Source organism: Lygodium microphyllum, chromosome 11 (genome assembly GCF_053477565.2).
Source record: "Lygodium microphyllum isolate KBCC chromosome 11, Lygodium_microphyllum_v1.1.10, whole genome shotgun sequence".
NCBI classification, from domain to species: domain Eukaryota; kingdom Viridiplantae; phylum Streptophyta; class Polypodiopsida; order Schizaeales; family Lygodiaceae; genus Lygodium; species Lygodium microphyllum.
This window is the reverse complement of record NC_141145.1, coordinates 126,985,931-127,008,245: the sequence shown is the minus strand read 5'-3', so window position 1 is coordinate 127,008,245 and position 22,315 is coordinate 126,985,931. Positions and strand designations below refer to the sequence as shown.

At 44.5% G+C, this 22,315-nt stretch overlaps 1 protein-coding gene across 3 annotated transcripts in view; it reads right to left on the bottom strand.

Annotated features, from left to right (window-relative positions):
• Positions 1-21,478, bottom strand: part of LOC148029351 (uncharacterized) — a 34,060-nt gene extending 12,582 nt beyond the window's left edge. For 2 of the 3 annotated variants that reach the window (XM_087688130.1, XM_087688129.1), the window contains exons 1-2: positions 21,072-21,478; positions 20,409-20,908 (exon numbers count right to left, since the gene is read on the bottom strand). In XM_087688130.1, the coding sequence (XP_087544256.1) occupies positions 20,409-20,509 (101 nt within the window). In that variant the 5' untranslated portion in view covers positions 20,510-20,908; positions 21,072-21,478. The remainder of the gene's footprint in view (positions 1-20,408; positions 20,909-21,071) is intronic. The other variant, XM_087688131.1, reaches the window with a different exon arrangement.
• Positions 21,479-22,315: the final 837 nt, after the last annotated feature.

The window sequence follows — 22,315 nt, the reverse complement described above, 5'->3', positions numbered from 1 at the left end:
TAGCCACAGCCTCGGCCCACAGAACCGGAGGGGTCTGTCGGTGCTCCATCATGGTGCGCGCCATCTCGATCACACTGCGGTTCTTCCGTTCTAAAATACCATTTTCTTGAGGAGTATTGGTATTGGCAAACTCCTGGTGAATTCCTCTATCTGCACAAAACCGAGCAAATTCATTAGACACAAATTCACCTCCCTTGTCGGATCGCAAGGTCTTCAACTTCCGGCCTAATCGGTTCTCCTCAAAGAGAAGCCAATCCTTGAAGTGCGAGAAAGCTTCTGACTTTAGTGCCAAAAAATAGGCCCATGTCATCCTGCTGTAGTCATCCACGATCAGCATGAAGTACGAGCTCCCACGCAGGGACTCATTCCTCATAGGGCCACATAGATCCGTAGATACTAGCTCCATTGGTGAAGTAGACCGCCGCGAAGCTATGTGGGGAATGGCATCCCGATGCTGCTTCCCCCGTATGCAGGAGACACATGGCTGCTGGCTCACCACTATATCCGGCAACCCTCGAACAAGCTGTCCACGTGACGCCTTCCGAAGATAGTCATAGTTCAGGTGACCAAACCGAGCATGCCATAACTCAGACTGTGACTGTGAGGTAAGAAGAAGAGAAGAGAGGGCAGTGGAAGACTTCAGTTTGTAAATGCCGTTCTCCTCATATCCAGATGATAGAACCTTCCTCAATTCACGATCAAGGACTCGCACAGTAGAACTGTCAAATTCCACCAAAAGACCAAGGGAGCAAATCTTATGAACTGAAAGGAGATGGTACCCCAATCCTGGTACATGCAAAACCTCTAAGGTATGGGTGCCACCTCGTCTATCCGGAATAAGCTGCATCTTACCCCGACCTGCAATAGAAACTGAAGAGCTGTCTCCAATGAGAACCTGCCCACGCGAAGGTCGCAGCTGGGCAACACCATCTGATGAAGGAATCATGTGCCGTGAGGCACCACTATCAATAATCCACTCTCGAGATTGGGGAGCCGCCATCGCAGCATCAGAAGCATTCGGTGAAGCGTCCTCAATGACAACTAAATGTAGAAATGCAGCTGATGAGGGTGCAGCCACCGCTCCAGAATCCTTGATTTCCTTCTTCTTGGTGTCCTTCGAGTCTTTGTCAGGGCAATCCTTCTTCCAATGGCCAGTCTTTCCACAAATATGGCATGTGGAGTCTTTATCCTTGTCCTTCTCCTTGTCCTTCTTGGACATGTTATCCCCCTTCTTCTTCTTTTGGTCCTTCCCCTTCTTCTGAGAGGCTTGACCTGTCAACGCCTCCGTCTTGGAAGCATTCTGTCCCTTTAACTGTTCCTCTTGGAACAAGACCATAGGAACTAACTCTTCCCACCGAAGAGTAGACTCTCGCCCTGAAGCAATAAGGGCAGAGTAAAATGTACCGAATCGTGGCGGCAATTGGGACAAGAGTGTAATCGCCATGTCTTCGAAGAAAATTGGCTTCCCCGCATTCTGAACCTGCATCTGTAGCTGCCTTAGCTTGTTAATGTGTTTCCTTAGCGAAGAAGACTTATTGACGGACAAGGTCCGCATCTGTACCTCCAAAGAAACCCTCTTCATCAGGGTCATCCGATTGTACATTTGATCAAGCTCCAGCCATATCTCACGAGCCACCGTCAAGTGCTCGATGTGAGCGATCACGGCTGTAGTGCATGATAGAAAGAGAAAGGATCGAATCCTGGCATTCAGTTTGTCCCAATGAGACTGGGCCCTGGCCAACTCCGCACGAGCATCGGAAGAGAGTTTGGACTCATCTCTTACCGAAGGCCGGTCAATATCTTCCTGTACCAACTCCGCCAAATCATAGGACTCAAGAATGGCCAACATCATAACGCGCCAAATGCGGTAGTTGTCGCCGTCGAGCTTCTAATCTGTAGGAAGAGCCGGTAGGACAGGCACCTTCCGTTCCATAATCGCCTGGAACTCCAAGTCCATCTCTGTAGACATCTTCACCTGCAATGCCTTCTCAAACGCAAAAGCAGCCCCCTCTGACTGGGTAAACTCAGCCTGCTAAGGCTCTTCTGCGTCCCGAAGCTTCTTCACCCGCCGGAGGCGATGAAAAAGCAAAACCTGCACTTTTAGGTTGAAAACTCAAACTTTCTCCGCGTAAAACAGCAGTAAACAGCAGCAAATCCACCACCTGTACTCCTTTCCTGTGCGCCCACACTCGTTTCAGCCTTGTTCCAAGGCGCAGCCCTCCTGTCTGCCCTTAAACGCAAAAAACGCAAATTTGTGTCGCGATGGAAACTCCTTTTCAGGTTGATTCTGCGCTCAGTCAGCAAGCGTAGGACTGAGAGAGAGAGAACGCAGAGAGAAAAGGGAGAGAAAGAGACAGTGTACAATGAAGATCTGCTGTATAAAGAATGCTGAATACAAAGATATACACGGGCGCAGTGCGCTGGACTGCGTGTCTCCACCTCGACGATGCGACCTGCTGTCCACCTCGAAGTCTGCTGCAGTCTGCACTGTCTGCTGTCTGAAATCTGTGAGCAGAGACAGAAATCTGCACGGCACCGGTCTGTAATCTGCGACAGAGAAGAATGGCCAGACTGCTGAAAACGTCAGCAATAAATAGGCGAAAAATCACCTAGAACGGGGCTCAAAAATGGGGCGCAGCCTGATAAAAATGGCTGCAGGCAGTCGGACTGCCACGTGGCAGTCCGACTGCACAGTCCGACTGTGCAGCTGGTCCGACTGCTGGACCGACTGTGCTGCTGCCTAAAAAACAGGCTATGAACTCTAACACAATGTTGCAATGCATAAATGACCATCAACTCCCTACCTTTGGCCAAACCGCCAAAGTGTCCCCTTATGTGAGTTTGGACTAGGAGGCAATCTCGCTCTCTATAAAACACTCGTCATAAACCTAGACAAATGATGGAGTAGGTGCTAGACTGTCCAAATGCAAGCAACGGCGGTGTCAAAGGAGATATCTAGAGCTACACTGGAATAGGAGCTTGAGAGCAAACCAAAGATGATCACCAACTGTTGAGAGAGCAAACCGCAGTCCTCTGATGCCGAGAAGTAACCTAGGAAGCAAAGCGCAAATCCCAAAGTGTCAAATGAGCCGAGCTACAAAAATGCAAGTCCCAACAGCCTCTATGACAGATGAGTGACGCCAAGTGATGGAGAAGCAACCAAGCTGCAAAAATGCACGTCCCAATAGCCCTTGTGATAAACAAGTAATAAAATCACTAACACTCAGTGATGTAGACTATCGCCAAAGGCTAAGATACAAACGCCAAGCTGGAGATGATGACGTCAGGCAAGGAGAAGATCTCCACATTGAAAAACGTAGGTGAAGGTGAATCCTGATGGAGAAGAGTACCGACGCCAAGCAGATGATGGTGACGCCAGGTGGAAGATGCTCTAAGCGCAAGGCTTGGTGCAAGAACAGGGCGCCTAAAGCAGAAGGGAAAGGGTGAAGGCAGCCACGAGCCACAAACCGCAATGTCTTCCCGAAGGGGTATTAGGGCAATGGAAGGGGCTGGTGAGAGAAGGGAAGTGGTGGTGGTGACTTAAAAAGGTGGCCAAGAAGGACTAAAGAGAGTGACGGGGTGGTGAAGAATGAATGAAATGATGCCTATTTATAAGCATAAGCTGTCTAGGGTGGCACACCACTGTGTGAGTGCCCACTGAAAAAGTGGCCAAAATGTGGACACCAACCCTTTTTGGGGCTATCAGTGTGAAACCCTAAATAAGTGTGTGAACTGAAGAAGTGGTTTGTCAACTAAAGGGTACCCAAAAAATTAGGGTTTTGGGGGACCATTGAAACTCTCTCGAACTGCGCACCACTTTTGTGTTTTTCATTAATTAAGCATATTTTGGGGTTGTTTAAAGATGCTAATCAACTATAAAGCACGTTTTATCTCAACACCCCCTCTTAGGCCCAAAACTGAGCCTAAAAAGGAAAGCCTACAATGTTTACGCCAAGGCGCCCCATCCCAAAGCAGCTGAGCATCAAACAAAGGGTGCATGTCGATTGCTCAGTGGCCCACCAAGACTATAGAGGCCATGGTTATCTTATCAAGGGAGTCCAAGTAGTCACCCTAGAGAGGACAGGGCATCGGACAAAGGGTGCACATCGGCTGCCCAATGGCCTACCAAGCCCTACAAAGGCAAATGGCCCAAAAGACAGATGGTACATCCAACACATCACAAAACAAGACAAGCTAACCTATCCACTCAAGGATATCGATGGCAAGGAAAAGGAGATGAAGGATCATGTGAATAAGGATGGTGGTGTAATCCGCCGGTGGAAATAGCTTAGGATTATCCAATGGTGCTTTGCACAATGGGATGCATAATATGCTACATATTTAAGAATGCTCAACACGTGCTACTTGGACAATGTTCCTCATGGAAAAATTGTTCACTTGCCCAAGCGCCCTAGTACAAGGATGATGAAATCATACAATGCATAGAGGAAGGTACAACTAAGAAGGAAGGCCGATGTCAAAGACAAGTACCGAAATGTGTAGAGGACCAAGAAGGGTAGAAACCCCCTCTCAACCTAGATATCGATCCCGAAGAAAAAAGAGAAGCCTGATGATATAGGTCTTCATGTGGTGCCGAGAACCATGTGGTTGAAGATGACGAAGCATCCCTACTAGAAGAGCAAGGATAGAAGTCACCGCCACAATAGCATTAAAAGATATGCTACACGATCTGCCACAAGAGGAGAAGCCTCCATTGTGGTAGAAGAGCAAAACTCCAAGTAGATGGAACCATGAAAGGAATGTCACGTAGCTCGTCTCCAACTCAAGAAGGACTAGCGCAGACCTACATGTTAGCCGTACACTGAAATACAAAACCTTGCAAAAGAAATCAAAATCTCCAAGCACAGAGGTGAGTAGTAAGATGCTCCAAAAACAAAACCAAAAGTAAAGAAAAGCAAAGCTAAGTGCAATGCAATAAGTATATAAGTATGCAACGGAAGTCTAAAAAGGGAAAGGCTAAGTGTGTAGCCTCCATCAAGTTGCTTCGAGATGGAGAAGTGGTTCTAGAAGATGCAGTGGATACCCTAGGAATGGATACGTAAAGTACAATAGATGAGCCACCAAACCAATTAGCTAAGCCTTTAGGAGTGGAGTAGTGAAGAATATAGGCTGCTAAGGCTATCCGCATGCCACATGTCCAACAGGGGCAGATGGAGCAAATGGTGCAACAGCACGAGGCGTAGCTGGAGTGGTGGCATAGCTGGAGCAGTCTGTGGTGGTTTTCTAGATGGAAGACCTTGGGCCTTGGTATGACACTTGTCCACATGGCCCCGACCTTTGGCAAGCTATGCAAAACCTATTTTTCTTAGGAAGTTGATGCCAAAGGGGTTGTGTTTCTTTGGTTGCATCAGAGAAAGGGGTGTCACCCTTGTTTTAGCTTGCCTTCGCATCTTGTGAGTTCTTGCCACTGTTGATTTTCCCTCCCAAAGAAGAGGCAACCAACACTCGCTCCTCTGAATAGATGTGTGTGGACTTCTTGTGCACTTGATCGTGCAACCTCGGGAACGCAAGAACTAGCACTCAAACTCATAGAAGGTTGGCAATCTAGGTAGAGAGATAATGTACTAGATAAAATTGAAGTATTTGTTAGGCAACTTGTTCAAGAAGAATGTGACCTAATCGTTGTCTAACTTCAAGGAGCTAGTAGTGGCAAACTTGACGAGTAACCACCAATATTCAGCCAACTTGACTTTCAAATCATCCCTTTCTTATTGAAAAACTCCTGACGCTCAAGAATGAGATTGATACATCGAATGCGATCTCATGCCATGTAGCAGCCAATGAGATAACTCCAACACTCAAATGCGAGGGAAAAATGTTGTAATTGAGAATGGAAATCAGGAAGCAGCCCCTGCATTAACTCAACATTGACTATGGCATTGCGAGATCTCCATTGACGAATGTGATCAAGGTAAGCTAATAAGGGTCGAACATAGGCTCAAACCAAATGACAAGGTTCCAAGGACCCTAAGATTCAAGCACTTGTTGCATGAAGTTCGACCAAGTTGTGAAATTCAACCTATCAAAACAAGTCTTATCAGTAAAGGCATTCTTGGCCATTGCAACAGGAGTGGTAGTGCTACGAGATAGAGAAGGTGTAATGGGGGCAGGGGGGATAGGGGGGATAAGGTGGGGGAGTGTGTCAAAGTGAAGCAATGCAGAAGTGAATGACCAAGACAAAGAGTGAACAAAGAGAAAAAGAGACAATGAAACGCAGAAAATCTGTAATGAAGAATGTTGTATAAGGATGCAGAAATATACACGTGTAAAGAGAATGTCTGCATATGTCTCCACCTCCAAGATCTCGATCTTTGCAAATCCCAAGGGTAGTCTCCACAGTCTGCAGCTTGAAAACTGGGAGCACAACTGACTAAGACTACGAAAAACGAGGCCAATAAATAGGCTGGAAAAAATAGCCAAAAATAACAGGTCGGCTCCATGAAATGCAGCCGACTAGTCAGCAAAATTGGCTGAGACCTGCAGCCTACCCTCGTTTGACACGTGGCAACTGCCACATGGCATGCATGATACACCAATTGCCGCCTGTTGTCTCACATGACGTAGAAGACGTAGAAGATGCCGCCCGATACTCTACCTCAATCGAAGATGGGGGCAACTGTGGGTTGCTTCTTGCTGCTCCATGAAACACCGGCACCCAAGGTAAGCAATGAGCTGTCGTGGACCTCCAATGATCCACATTGCCAGCCCAATATGAATCGCTCCATCCTGTAAAAAGGACCAAGTTTGTAGCACCGGTACCCGCTAGATAATAGATCCCAAGATTAGGAGTCCCCAGTAGGAACCGCGAAATCCTCTAAGCAGCCTGCCAATGCACCATCTTGGGTTCACTCATGAACCCGGCCAGCACACCTACACCATAACATAAGTCAACACAAGTATTAACAAGCTAGATCAAGGAGCCAACCAACTACCTATAACCGGTAGCATCTACCGAAGGAGAATCCGAATGAGTTGTAGCCTTCCAATTCGGATCCATAGGAGTCGAAAGAGACTCGCATCCCTCCATCTCACACATAGTCAAGAGCTCCTATACATACCTCTACTGGGAAATAAAGATCCCCCTCGGAGTCTAATAAATTTCATGACCTAGAAAGAAGTGAAGAAGTCCCATCTCATGCCCTAGAAAGAAGTGAAGAAGTCCAATATCTGTCATCTCAAACTTCTCATGAAGTGCTGCCTTCATCTACTCAACCATCTAACTAAGGTCACTTGTCACAATCAAGTCATCCACATAAAGAACAAACAACACATGACCTCCACCGAAGGTGAGAACATAAAGCTGGGGGTTAGTTTTGGAATGCCAATTCCCCAATTTCTCCTAGGGGAATGAGTGAATCTTCTCATTCCAAGCACGGGGAGCCTGCTTAAGGCCATAGAGAGCCTTTCACAACCTATACACCTTACCATCAAAAGAACCAAAGCCTAGAGGCTGCTCAACATAGATCTCCTCCTTCAACTCCCCATCTAAGAAGGCAGACTTCACATCCAACTGATAGACCGACCATCTCCTATGGCTAGCCAAGGTAAGGACTATGTGAATAGTAGCCATCCAAGCTGTAGGGGCAAAAGTATCATGGAAATCAATGCCTGGGCACAATGCAAAACCTTTAGCAACAAGGCACGCCTTGTGCTTGTCCAACGTGCCATCACTGCAATACTTGGTCTTGAAGACCCATTTGACTCCAATGATCTTCTTATGGGGAGGCTTCGACATAAGATACTAAGTGTCATTTCTCTCAATCGACTCCAGCTCCTACTTCATCACTTTTCGCCCATGATCGTGCTGTAAAGCCTCCTTTAGGGAGGTGGGCTCCCGATCCTGCATGACACGAGTCATCAAACGATGTAAACAAGCTCTGTGTGGTGTGCTTGGTTCCTCTGAGAACGCCGCACGCCATCCTATGGCAGCCACTCCTCAAGGGCCCCCTCAATCCCTACATCACAAAGAGTATCATAAGCCCAACGAGGAGGAGGCCGGGTTGCTCGCCATCTATTGAAGTTTTTGTAAGGTCGGCAATCGGTAAACCTGGTGGCTGAGAATTAAGCTCCTCATTAGAAGAAGAGTCCTCAAGAGGCACAAGCTCCGAAGGAACAATTGCTGGTGCCCAACTATCACCGGGATCTCCAAGAACAGGGTGTTCTTCACCCCCCGCTGAGGCTGGAACTTCCACGAACCTAACATCATGGCTCATGTAGACATCTCGCTTAATGGAATCATACAATCGGTAGCCTTGAGATTGTGAGCTATATTCCACAAAACCTATCTCTTGAAAGCTGCTTCAAATTTGTCACGTTGTGTCTTCGAGATGTGAACATAGGCATCACACCCAAAAACCCTGAAATAAGAAACATCTAGCTTAGACCGAAAGTACACCTCATAAGGGGTCATAAAACAACAATGGAAATAGGGAAGGGAATCCATTAAGGATGTGAGTTGCAGTAGCAACAGCCTTGGCCCTTCGATCACATAGCAATTCTTCCGCTCCAATATACCATGGTGCAGGCCATCTCGATCACATAGCAATTCTTCCGCTCCAATATACCATTCTCCTGAGGGGTATTTGTATTGGCAAACTCCTGGTGAATACCATGATTTGCACAAAAACAAGCAAGCTCATTAGAAACAAATTCTCCGCCCTTATCCAATCGTAAGGTCTTCAATTTCTCGCCCAATCAGTTCTCCTCAAAGAGCAACCAATCCTTAAAGTTGGAGAAAGCCTCCAACTTTTACTACAAGAAATAAGCCCGTGTCATCTTGCTGTAATCATCCACAATTAACATGAAATACAAGCTCCCTCTAAGGGACTCCATCCTCATTGGTCCATAAAGATCAGTAGAAACAAGCTCCAAGGATGCTGAAGACCGCCTCACAAGCTTGTTGGGAACAGCATCACGAGTCTGCTTCCCACGGATACACGATACACAAGGCTGCTAGCTCACCACAATATCCAGCAAACCTCGAACAATTTGGCCCTTTGACACCTTCCAAAGATAATCATAGTTGAGGTGGCCAAACCGAGCATGCCAAAGCTTGGACTGAGTTTGTGAGGTGAGAAAAAGAAAAGTCAAGGCAGAAGAAGACCGCAACTTATAGACTCCATTCTCCTCATAGCCTGTAGAAAGGCCCTGTCTCGATCCATGATCAAGAATCCAAAAAGAATCCACATCAAATTCAACCAAGAGACTGAGGGCACAAATCTTGTGCATTGAAAGTAGATGGTATCCCAAGGCTGGCACATAAAGCACCTCGAATGTATGGGTACTACCTTGCCCATCTGGAATAAGATGCTTGTCTCCCCGTCCTTCTATAGGAATAGACATACTATCATCAATGAGAAACTGGCCATGCGAAGGCTGCAAATGACCAACCCCTGCTAAAGAAGGAGGCATGTGCCGTGAGGCACCACTGTCAACAATCCACTCCCAAGCATATGGGGCCATCAACGCAGCATCAGAAGCCGTCACGGTTGAATCCTCAACCACCTCCAAGTGGAGGAAAGCAACTGATGAGGGAGTAGCTACCGCTCCAAAATCCTTCGAAGATTTCTCCTTCTTCTCCTTGTCAGAGCAATCTTTCTTCTAGTAACTTGTCTTGCCACACATGTGACAAGTGGACTCTTTTTCTTTGTCCTTCTTGGATTTGTCCTCAACCTTCTTTTGGCCCTTCCCCTTATTTTGAGAGGACTAACCAACCAAAGTCTCAGATTTAGAAGAATTGGTCTCTTTCAATTGCTCCTCTTGGTCCAAGACCATAGGAACCAACTCTTCCCAGCAAAGAGTCTCAAATTGCCCTGAAGCAATCAAGGCAAAATAAAAACAACCAAAACAGAGCGGTAACTATGAAAGAAGAGTTATCGCCATGTCTTCAAAAGTGACCACCTTCCTTGGGTTCTATACCTGCGTCTAAAGCTGCTTCAGCTTGTTAATATGCTCCTACATGGAAGATGACTTGTTGACACTCATGATCCTCATTTGCACTTCCAAAGAAACTCACTTCATGACAGTTATATGATTGTACATCTAATCAAGCTCCAACCATACCTCCCAAGCCACCATCAAATCCTCAAAATGAGAGATAACAATTGTAGTACGTGAGAGAAATAAAAAAGAGCGAATGCGAGCATTGAGTTTATCCCAATGTACGTGAGCCTTTGCCAACTCCACCTTATCACTAGAAGAGAGTCTGGACTTGTCCCGCGAAGAAGGACAATAAATAGCCTCTGTAACAAGCTCTGCCAAATCATAGGACTCCAAAATGGCAAGCATCGTGACCCGCTAGATATGGTAATTCTTGCCATCGAGCTTTTGATCGGATGGAAGAGCTGGTAACACGAGCACCTTCCGGTCCATGATTGCATGAAATTCTGTCACGGCCTCAGAAGACATCTTCACCTACAATGCCTACACAAAACACACAAAGTAGCCCCCCCAGTAAGTGTGAGAATGCAACCTGCTAGGGCTCTTTACCGCTTGTCCCACTCCTTCACCCGTCGGAGGCGATGAAAAGGTAAAATTTGCACTTGACGGCCCAAAACGCAGTCTTCTTCCTTCTCTAACAGCAAAAACCAGCATCAGCTTCAACAAATCTTCTCCTATCTCATACGCCTACACTCGCCTCAGCCTTGTTCTAATGCGCAGCCCTCCTACTAACCCTAAAACGCTGAAAGCACAACCTTGTGTTGCGCTGAAATCTCCTCTTCAGGTAGGTGTCAGTCGTTCAATACTCTGATACCATGTCAGAGTAAAGTGGTGCAGAAGTAAATGACCAAGACAAAGAGTGTCAATCCTTTAATGCTCTGATACCATGTCAAAGTAAAGTGGTGCAGAAGCAAATGACCAAGACAAAGAGTGAACAGAGAGAGAAGAAAGAGAGAGAATGAGAATGATACACAGAAAATCTTCAATGAAGAATGTTGTATAAGGATGCAAAAATATACATGGATATAGAGAGAATGTCTGCATATGTCTCCACCTCGAAGATCTCGATCTCCGTGAACCCCAAGCACAATCTCCATAGTTTACAGCGCCTGAAAAATGGGAGCACAACTGACTGAGATTGCAAAAAATGAGGCCAATAAATGGGCCAACAAAAATAGCTAAAAATAACAGGTTGGATGCATTAAATGCAGCCGATTGGTCAGCAAAACTGGCCGACCAGCTGTGTGACCTGCAGCCTGCCCTCGTCTGACACGTGGCATGCCCACTGCACCAATCGCCGCCTGCTATACCCGGTGTACCTGCTGCCTATCAAGGGAATGTCCAGCTCTGACAAAGTGGAGTACACTTGAGAAGGAATCCCAAGATGCCCACCCTGCATACGAGAAGTGTGCATAGTGGTTCCAAAGATGGGCATGGGCAAACTAGGTATGGACATGGTAACCGCATAAGGATCCCAAGGTGGAGGGGTAGGGACATGTAGAGCAAAGAATGAAAATCCCTACGTAGAAGTGACCCAACAGATGTGAGGCGACAACCCATAAGCAAAGGATGGATATCCATGCATCTGAAAGGTCATGTGAGGGGTTGTAAGTGTCCAAGGGTAGTGAAGGGAATACCCAACATAGCCGTCCTAGAGTGGAAGGATGTGGTAAAGGGAGGATATGTGGAAGGTACAATATTAGAGGGTGGCATCCCCCCTAACGATGCACCAGGAGGTGTAGTGAATGGAAGATACATAGATGGTGGGATGGGAAATGAGAAAGCGCTAGGAGTAGAGATGGAAGATCCAACCCCTAGTGTGCTTTGAGCAGAAGTGGAGTGTAATCCCAAGTCTTGAAATGAAGATGTGAGTAGATCAAAATGTGGAGATGATAATGCTGGAATGGGAGAAAGTTGAGAAGTGTGGCTTACATGCTCAAATGAAACAAATGATAAAGATATACTTGATGAAGGATATTTGCTTCGAGAACCTACTCTATTAAAGTTAACATAGTAAAAATCATCCGAATTCTATACAACAAAAGAAGAAACAAGAGAGGGTTTTGGCTTATACGACTCAAAAGGGTTATACAAACCTAATATAAGGCCTAGCTGAGATGAAAGAAATGGATCGCCAAACACCCCGAATGTTGTGGTCCTTCCAAGATTAGAGAGATGGTCAGTCTCACCAATTGGTCTAGATGGAGTAGTAGCACTCATGGGAGAGGTGTAAACCGAACTGTACGTGATGCACAAGTACTTCTCAAACTCTTCCTCTGTAAGATGACCAAAACGTGAAGACAATGATGATAAAGGTGAAGATGTGTCTACCTTCTCAAGATCATAACACCTTCTCAAAGCCTCCAATGATGGAGAAGCTTGATAGGGCATCATAGGATCCCCAGAAGAAGATGCCTAAGACATTATGAGTTAGAATCAAGTCGTGTGAGTCTCATACAAAAACTAGCCTCCACAATTACCGCAAGATATTCTTTAGAAGAGCACCGACTCTATACCATGTGAAGATATACTAGGGTTTGCATTGACGAAACACTGCATGTATGACCAATACTGAAACTCAAAGACTCAGGTAGTGACAAGAAAAACTCAAACCCTAAATGCAAAATGCAAATGCAAAACTCAAAACTCAAACGCAAAGCAAAGAAATTCTGAAGTGAATGATTGTTGTAAATGAATGTAAGAGTGTACAAAATGCTCAAGGATAGAGCAATGGAGTGTTGGAGAGTGACGTCCATTGGAAACGGATCCCAAGTGTTGTGACCACCAATTGGAGTGCAGAAGATGAGGAAAACACCAAACACTGATCACCAGATAGTCAAAAGATAGAGGTGGCAGCAAGGATGACGTCTAGAGCAGTAGGCGGCAGCAGGAAGCTTCCAAACACAGCTCTAGGATGGCCACTAGTAGGAAGGAGATGGTCACCAACAAGTAGATGATGGTTCCCAGCTACCGCCTGGGGGAGAAAAGACCGAACGCAAACTACAGGGCTAATGCTTGAAGACAAGGGAGGGCTATCACTTGTCGCCTAGCTGATGGACCAAACGCACCAAAGGAGTGAGAACTCAAATCGAAGGGATGAGACTGAATGGTGGGCAGCCTATCTATTTATAGATAGTGAAGGGTGCCCCAAAAAATTAGGGTTTTCAGGGACCACTAAAACTCTCTCAAACCACGTGCCACTTTTGTATTTTTCATTAATTAAGTGTATTTTGGGGTTGTTTAAAGATGCTAATCAATTGTAAAGAGTATTTTGGCTCAACAAGGATACATCCCAATATTTTAACCTATCTTTGCCTTCTCCAATGCAGAGGATCTTTGCACCTCTCTAAGAACCTCTAACTCTAATACCATGTTAAGCATAGTGACAGGAAACGGCCGGAACGGCCCCTCGGCACGTGGAATCGCTGTCCCTGGCACGAAGCCGTCGTGGGACACGTTCCGAATGGGTGGAATGTTCCCTGTCGCGTTTCAGACAGGGAACGTGTTCCTTGTTGTGTTCCCTGTCTAAAACGAGATGTTCCCTGTCTGAAACGGGACAGCGAACGCCACGTGGCACCACTTATCTTTGGCAAGCAGCCCGCTGCTTCCGCCTAGATCATCTGCAACTGCGTGCTGCTCCCGCTCGAGATCGTCTACTGCTGCTCCCGCTCAAGATCGCCTATGCCCCTCATTCCCTATTGCGCTACAGCCTGCACCAATCCTAGCCGCCAGTGGCCATCCCCCGTCTCCTCCCACCTCCAACCTCTAGGCTCTCTTCTTTCTTCTTCTTTCTCTTCTTTCTCTTCTTCACTTCTCCCTTCTCTTCTTTCTTCTTCCTTGGACCTTCTCCCTTCTCTTCCTTCTTCTCCTCTTCTCTTGAGTCTTCGTTTTTCTCCAAGTTCCAAGTTCTCCTCTTCTCTTCTTCTTCTCCCTTCTCTCATTTTCCCTTCTCTCTCGACTCTTGAGTGAGTCTTGACTCTTGAGCCTTCTCCCTTCTCTTGAGCCTTCCATTTTCAGCCTGAAATGGCTTCATCTTGAGCCTTCAATTTTTCCTTCTCTCGACTCTTGAGCCTTCAATTTTCAGCCTGAAATGGCTTCATCTTCCCGCCTTGCTCGTCGGATTGGTGGTCGAGGAAGAAGGTCCAATGATTGGTCATGGTGGGAAGAAGTAAATGCTGACCGCCCATTGAGTGGTGGAGGATCTCGACCATGGACTTCCAAGCTTTGCCCATACAAGCAAACTAGTGGAGCAAACAAGGTAATCCATTGAGCTGAGCATTTGTATTTCAAATTTTTATTGATTTTAATTTTCCAAAGTTACTTAAATATTAGAATATGGAATACCAATTGCCACTTGTTCCATTTTAATATTTATGCATAATCAAGTCCGAGCTCATCTCCTACATGAGCCAAATTCAGAGGTACAATTTTGTCCGAATGTGACCTTGAAGAAGCAAAGGGAGCTTTGTGACCGTATAGCAAGTCAACAAACTTATCTTGCATCTAGACCACGACGCATTGCAGTTGACCCTGCAACTTTTGTGACACCATCCCCATCAGATGTATCTAGAGCAGCGTCAGTATCAGGAAGTGCTACCTCCATACCTACTGCAGGCATTGCATCAACCCCACGGCATCAACAGTGCCATATGTTGCACATAGACAGAGCACACTTTATGCCAGTTGGGATCCCAAGAAGAAGGAAGAGATGGATACATCAACGGCACGTTTTTTTTATCATGAACACATTCAATTTCGTTCAGCCAGGTCATAGCATTTTAAATTGATGTGCAAGAAGATTGGTGAGTATGGCCCTTCGTATATGCCTCCATCATCAAAGTCCTTACGGGACCACTTTGCTAGACAAGGAAAAGTGCCTTGTTGAGCAAGCAGCAATGACTAGAAAGAGCATGTGGGCTAAAAATGGAGTTTCCTTAATTGCTGATGGTTGAAGTGATACACGCAAGCGATCCATTCATGGTATGGTTGCTTATCCTCGTGGGGAAATATATTTCATATCTTCAACTGATGCATCAAGGACAGAAAAGTCAACAGATGTACTTGCAGCAGAGTTGGTTACAAGTGTTGAGCTTATTGGCCCAAAGCATGTTGTGGGATTTGTTGCAGATGGAGAGCCCGCATATAGGGCAGCAAGTGCTATTATCCAGGGATATTATCTGCATATCACAATTTCATATTGTATGGCTCATTGCTTAAACAACCTACTAAAGGATATTGGTAACCTGTCATGGATTGCACCTGTCATAGAGCAAGGAGCTCAAATGGTTAGCTTTGTTTTGAATCACTAGTTTCTTCGCCATCACTTCTCTTTGCAATCGAAGAAGACACTTTTAAAATACTCTGATACCAGATTTGCCTTTAACTTCTTGATGCTAGGCAGGTTAAGAGAATGAAGTGGTGCCTTGAAGCAGTTATTTCTTAGTGATGAGTTTACCTCATCAACATTGGTAGATTATTACTCCTACAAGTACCTTATGCTTGGAGAAAGCAAATAACTCCACTTTTTGGGATGATGTAAAGCAGATAGATGCTATGGTATCACCTATTGTACATTTATTGAGGGTTATGGATGCTATGCAACCCTGCATTGGCAAGGTATATGAGGATATGGATAGACTGAATGAAAAGTTGCAGGAGTTGGCACCAAATGATGAGGCGTATGAGGAGATATGCCATTTAGTTGTCACGAGGTGGAACTTCTATAGCTCACCTATGCATGCAGCTACATTTGTTGTGGATCCTGAGTTCCAGAGCAAGGGTCGGGAGAATGACACTGAGGTTATGGATGCATGGAGACTTATATTGTCTTGTCTAGTGTCTGATTATTGGCACTAGATGAAAGATCAGAGATCAGCTTTCATGTTATAAGACATTTCAGGATTCTTTTGGTTGTGGGGATGCACAAGAGGATCACTGTAAGATTGGGGCAGATTTGTGGTGGGAGGACTATGGTTCGGATGGTCCTAAGTTGCAGCAACTAGCCATCCGTATTTTGAGTCAGTCAATTAGCTCCTCTTGTTTGGAGCAATTGTGGAGTACATACGCATTGCTTCAAAGAAGAGGAACCGTCTTGGTGTGGAGAGGGCAAACGATCTAGTATTCGTTAGTGCTAAGTTGAGGATGTTATGTAACAATATGACAACAAAACCCAATCCATTCACAGAGTGGGAGATCATAGATGCAACAAGAAGAGGAGACACATGCTGATGCTGAGGGAGATGCAGCAATTCATGGTACACATGATGATGAGGCTCGCACTTTAGGAGTAGCTAGAGCAGCCTCAGATCATGGTCATGATCTTTGATTTAGTTTACTTATATGAGTCTCATAATACATGACACATGTACATTGTAAATGATATTATGATCATTGATGACAGTGTGACACTTGGGCTGTTGACAATTGTGCCATGCTGATATTATATTTGTACTTGAGTCTTGCAGTCTTGCAGTCTTGCAGTTGCCCTTTGGGCTATTATGGCATGCCGCATTTTGCTTCAGTCTAGAGATTAGACTTTATATTTGTAGTCTTTTTTGGGACAATGAGCATGTTCTTTCAAAGATTAGACTTCAATTTCATATTTGTAATCTTTTAAGTTTTTTGGCAATGGGACCAGTCACCATAGGCATGTTCTTTTAGCTTAGACTTTAAAGTTTTGTTCATTGTTCATTGTTTTATCATTCATGGCATATGTGTTATGCATTTTATTATTTATAATTGAATAGCTTACCTCTTGAGCCTTGTAAGTTGCAATTCAATTTCTAATGAGTAGTTTTAGAATGATGCACGATATATTAAAGTTAAAACTTAAAATGATTTGTCCTTGTGGATTATATACCTTGGTTTTAAGTTTAAACACTCCAAAGTCCACATGGATTTTGAGTGAAATACTAAATTTTTTTCATGAATTTTAATTTTTTAAATGCCGTTTCCGTTCCCACGTCCCCGTTCCCTAGGTTTGGCATTCCCATCTCCGTCCCCATCCCCGTTCCCCGTTCCCATTCTCGTTCCCGTTCCCCGTTTCATGCTTCTATGATGTCAAGAAATGATTGTTGTGAAAGCAAACCAAAGAGACAGTAGGGTTTGGAGAGGGGAACACAAAATGTACACGCCAACAATTGCAAGAAAATAAAAACTCAAAATACAGAAGAAGATGATGATGATGAAGCACTAAATCATAGCTAAGTAAACAAAGTTGATACAACAAAGCTGAAGCTCAAAAGAGGACTACAACGTCCTGTCTAAACTAGGCGACAGTATCTAAAGAGAATGTACACTTTGAAGGGAGAAAAACACAGTCCTCTGGGCAATAGGCTCTCAATGACTGGAAGAGGTGGACAACTGTCAAGGAAACTGAACGCAATCCTCAAAAGCCATCAAAAGAAGATCACCAACTATCAAAGACTGATGTCGAAGCCAAGAAGAGTATGAGACTACCAAACACAACTAGCAAAATGACGCTTGGAGCAAGGAGATGGCAATGGAGAGAAGCCTCTGAATCTACAAACACAAGCATAGTAAGTAATGCTACCTGCTACAGAGTGACACCAAATGATAGAGTAGGTGCCAAACAGCCCAAATGCAAGCAACAATGGCCTCTGAGACTTACGCCTACTGAAGGAGGAGGTCGCTAACTATGCAAGAAGCACCAGGATATCAAACGCAAGGATACAGGGCTTGGAGATGGCGACGCCAGCTGATGATGTCTGACGCACAGTGGTAGATGAAGCATAGATTGCCAGACACAAGTATCTACATCTTGAGGAAGCAATCACCAATTCTAGAGGATGACACCAACAAGGAAGGAAGAGATTGCCACCATAAACGAAGCCCAGTAGAAGATGGAGACTAGCGCCTAGCAACAAGGAGTGAAGATGGTGGAAAGACACAGAAAAGAAAAGTATTTGAAGAATGAACAAAAGTATGTGGGTGTGGAGTGAATGAATGGGTGGTGCCATATATATTGACACATACAGTCTCAACTCTCACCCACAAAAGTCTCTCGGGTGGTGCCCAACTCTCTCGGAGGGCGCCCAGAAAGCCTTTTCCGGTTATCTTTTATTTTATTTTCTAGGATTTTGTCATTGTTCCTAGATCAATTCGCCCATTTCATGGAGGAAACTTTAAGGCCATCTCATGGGCTACACATTGATGCCCTTTGATCCATGATGCAGGCTTCCTAGGCATTAAACCTATCATTAAATGCAATTGTTACCCCTAATGCCCTAGGCACTAAGTGACACTAGGGTTAGTTTTTTATTTAGGGTTTCCTATGACAATTGAGTCGTTAGGGTTTCTTTTTTATAATAAAAGACACTTTATGTGTCATTAGCACTAAGTGTGGCATTTTCATTTTGGTCAATCTTGAGCATTGTATTCTCTCTCACTCATTAATACATCACCTCTCATTTTGTGATTGAGTTATTGTGTATCGATTAATTCATTCATTATCTTTCATTCTCTATCAATTAATTGCACAATTACTTCATACCTAGGCCAACAAGCACAAGTCCAAAACATGTAGGATCTCTAAAACGAAGCTCGATGGACGTTCAAACAATGGAGGCAAGGTGGTAACACTACTAATAGGCGTTGAAGAGATGTCATAACAATGACGATATCCTCTTATGGACGTCATAGCGACAAATAAGCACATTTCTTTGCTTTCAAATCTTATGAAATGCTTCTTTGCATTAAAAATGTGGGTTTTTCTCTAAAACTATCTTACAATTATTTGCCCCAGAATACCCCACAATAAAGAAAACTTTCTTTTTGTGGTGCACATTTTCTTTGTGTCGTATAAATGAATCATGATGTTGAGGCCTGAATCATAGTATAGCTTGTCCAAAGACTGAACTCTGACACAAATCAGTAATGTATCATGGATATGTAACACCTTATTCTCAATCGATTCTAGTCTGTCATGTTTTATTATTTATGCTCAATTGGACTCTCTTTGTTTAAGAGAGACTTCCATATAGGTTTAAAGCCTCTTTCCCTAGTTTAAAACTACGAAAAAGCGCTTTATAAAAAAAATCACATTTTCTTATTTTACCCCTGTTGAAAAAATTTGTCTTAGGACAAGGGTTGCCTTCACACAAGAGCAAGCCATATTTGTTCATGATGCTACTTCAAGAACCATAATTTGGACACGCCTTCACGAGCATGGACTTTGTCGGCTTCATTCCACTTCTGCTTTGCAAGGGCCTCCTTGGCATCTTCCCATCGTCACAATCATCAAGCCTTCAGCTCTCCCACAAGTTCCTATCCATCCCCCACCATCTCTGCTAATGGTTCCCTTGAACTCCCTATCCCTTTCAGGGGGGGATACTGATATCAGTAATAAGGTTGTGGATTCCCAGTCTCTTCTCCCAATTTCAGAAAGGGATTTCCGAGATCATGAGGATTTCTTTCAAGGACACACATTATCCCAAAGCTTTTAACTTCTACAGAGGCTTCTTTCCCTCTTCTCTGAGCCATCTTTCCTTGTCACTAGCATGCCCATCCTATGCTGTTATCTCTGTCTTTATTTGGCACGAGTGCTCTATGGCACTATCAATAGGTCCTCATCATCTTCTGGTCAGATCAAGGACCTGGCTCATCCATTTGTGTATGCCTTGTGTGACTCATCCCTCTCTGCTCCCATTTGCTTGATTTAGCCACCCTTAGCAAAGGGGTTTCATCTTGAGAGGAGATCATGCTTCTTAGCTGGACTTCTTAATGGACATCATCAACATCCACATGGTCAGATCTTCCATCGCATTTTTGCTTCTCCCACCTTCAGCCACACCTAGGATTTGAGATGTGATGTTAGCAGATATGTTTCACTTTGGGAGCTCTATCACTGTCTCTATCCATCATTCGTCCTTGTGTGCCAGTTCTGTTCATACAGACACATCAGGTGGTGGTTATTGTGCATTTGCACCAATGGCTTCAAGCGTATACATATTGTTTTAGTCCCAGCCAGATCTGGACATCTGTTTCCAACTATTCGTGGTCAGTTTTAACCCCAGATTTAGGTGCATTTACTGCAGTGTCACATAGCAGTCTTGGGTAGCAGCCTTTCAGCCTGCATAACAGCATTTCAGTCAGTCCAACAGCATTTATTGCACCATTTACTGCAGGTAGAGTAGATCGGCATTTTTGCCCATTTCAGGGCAGGTTAGCCAGTTCAGCAGTCCTCAATTTACAGCTAACCGTTTCAGTCTGCTCCACCCAAATCATCAACCCCCTCATTCTCCCATTATCACCTGCTTCTCGATCATTTTTCACCAGCAATTTTTTCTCGCATTTTTCTGCCTTTTATTTTAACTCTAAAACAGTCCTAGGAAGCAATAGATCATAAATTCGATATTCTAAAACGTTGGTAGGATAAAGAGCTTAGAAAGTTATGTAAAAGGGAATTCCTATCCTTTCCACTCTCATACCTCATTATCCCCAGATCAATGCTAGCCCTCCTACCACTCACTTCTGCCTTTGCCATCATTGCCATCATCAACATTCTCTCCATTATCATCACCATCATCATCTCGCTCCTCTTCAACTGTCATTGTGCTGCTCATTGATACAGGAACTTTCGCCTTGCAGTTATTTGGCATCTGACTACACTCCACCCTGACTCTACCTTCAGCACTGCATTGCACGGACTACCACTTCAAGTGTCCTCGATCCTTGTGCACCCTGCTACCGCTTCGATTTCAGCCTTCACTCTGGTTAGGGCTTCTTTTAGGGCTCCATGTGCCTCATTGCATCGCAAACCCTTGTTTGTGTAGAAGTTCTTGTACCTATCTGTTTATTCTCTTGATCGATGTACATTTCGTTTATCGAGGAGTAGACCCCACTTGTCTTCATAGTCTACAGTTGGGTGCCAGGGTGTGATTGCACTTTGTCCTCTGTATGGCAAAACTAAATGCAATGGCTAGCCTTGCTAAATCAAAAAGCGACAGAAAAGCACGAGAGGGGGGTCAGGAACCTTTCGAGTCTGAACTAATTTTGGTAAGGTGGAAAAATGTTAGCCTCTCTCTCTCTCTCTCTCTCTCTCTCTCTCTCAGAATGGAAACGAGCGACAGGGTGAAGAAGGAGCCTCTCACATGTTCAATATCCTCCGCCGAGTAGCGATCTCCTTGTTCATACTGTGATGAAGCAGAAGAGTCACCTTAACCCCTAAAAGGAACTCTCACATGTTCAGTATCCAGCGCCGGCCGGGTTGGCAGTCTCCTTGATCATGCTGTGATGAAGCAAAACAGTCACCTTAAGCCAACGGCCTGAAGGGCGAGCTGGTAAAACCAGCGCTTTGCGTGTGTAGCGCTAGCTTCGATCCCAGCCTTGGATTGCATCGCGCTCAGTGGGGAGTCGGGACCTTGGCACCTTACAAATATAACATCTATGAAATAATTTGTTTTCAAAAAATCTTAAGCCCTAAATCGGAAAATTGGACGTTACATGTGACCACACAAATTTGGGCTCTTGTGTGCGCTAGAGGATCTCTCACATGGGTCTACCAGGATTCGTAGTGGGGAGGATCAACAAACAAGAAGATGCGAAGAATTGTGACCCGCATCAAGTCAATCACGTTGTCAAATACGTAAGCTAAGCCAAATTAATTAATACTATTACATTAGTAAACTAGGTCACCCAAAAAGTAATGTTAGGCTACGAAAGGGGTACGCTGCATGTCGTCAAGTGAATTTCTCTCTCTCTACTTGTCAAGCACATTCAAAACTTCTCTCTCTCTCTCTCTCTCTCTCATATCACCACATAGATCACAATGTTTGAACCATTGCCACAAGAATCCGTCTCACACAATGATCAAGAGGTCAAACTCACCTTTGCTACATTAACTAGATTATGCAGTTTCTTTTGTTTAAACTACTTTCAAAATAGGTTAGCACATATTTTTCTATCAACTAGTCCATAGAGGTTGCACCATTGCTATAGGGATTGTAGAGGTTGCATCATTGCCATGAGGATTTCTCTCTCACTACAATCAAAAGAGTAAACTCACCATTGCCATAAGGATTACAAGGATTGCCACTGTTGTACATTGACTATAACCATCACCATATATGCTTTCCATGATGATTGAGAGACAAATTCTCCATCATTAAGATTGCACCATCACTAAAGGGTTCGCAAAGGTTGCACCATTGCCAAAACAATTCTATCTCTATACTATCAGGACAACAAACATATCATTGCCACAGGGATCATAGGCTATTGTACATTGACTATTTCCATAACTACATCTACTTTCCTTCCCCATTCATATTGTCAAACAACTTTGTGTGTGTGTGTGTGTGTGTGTTCTCACTCAAAGTATTTGTTAAAACAATGT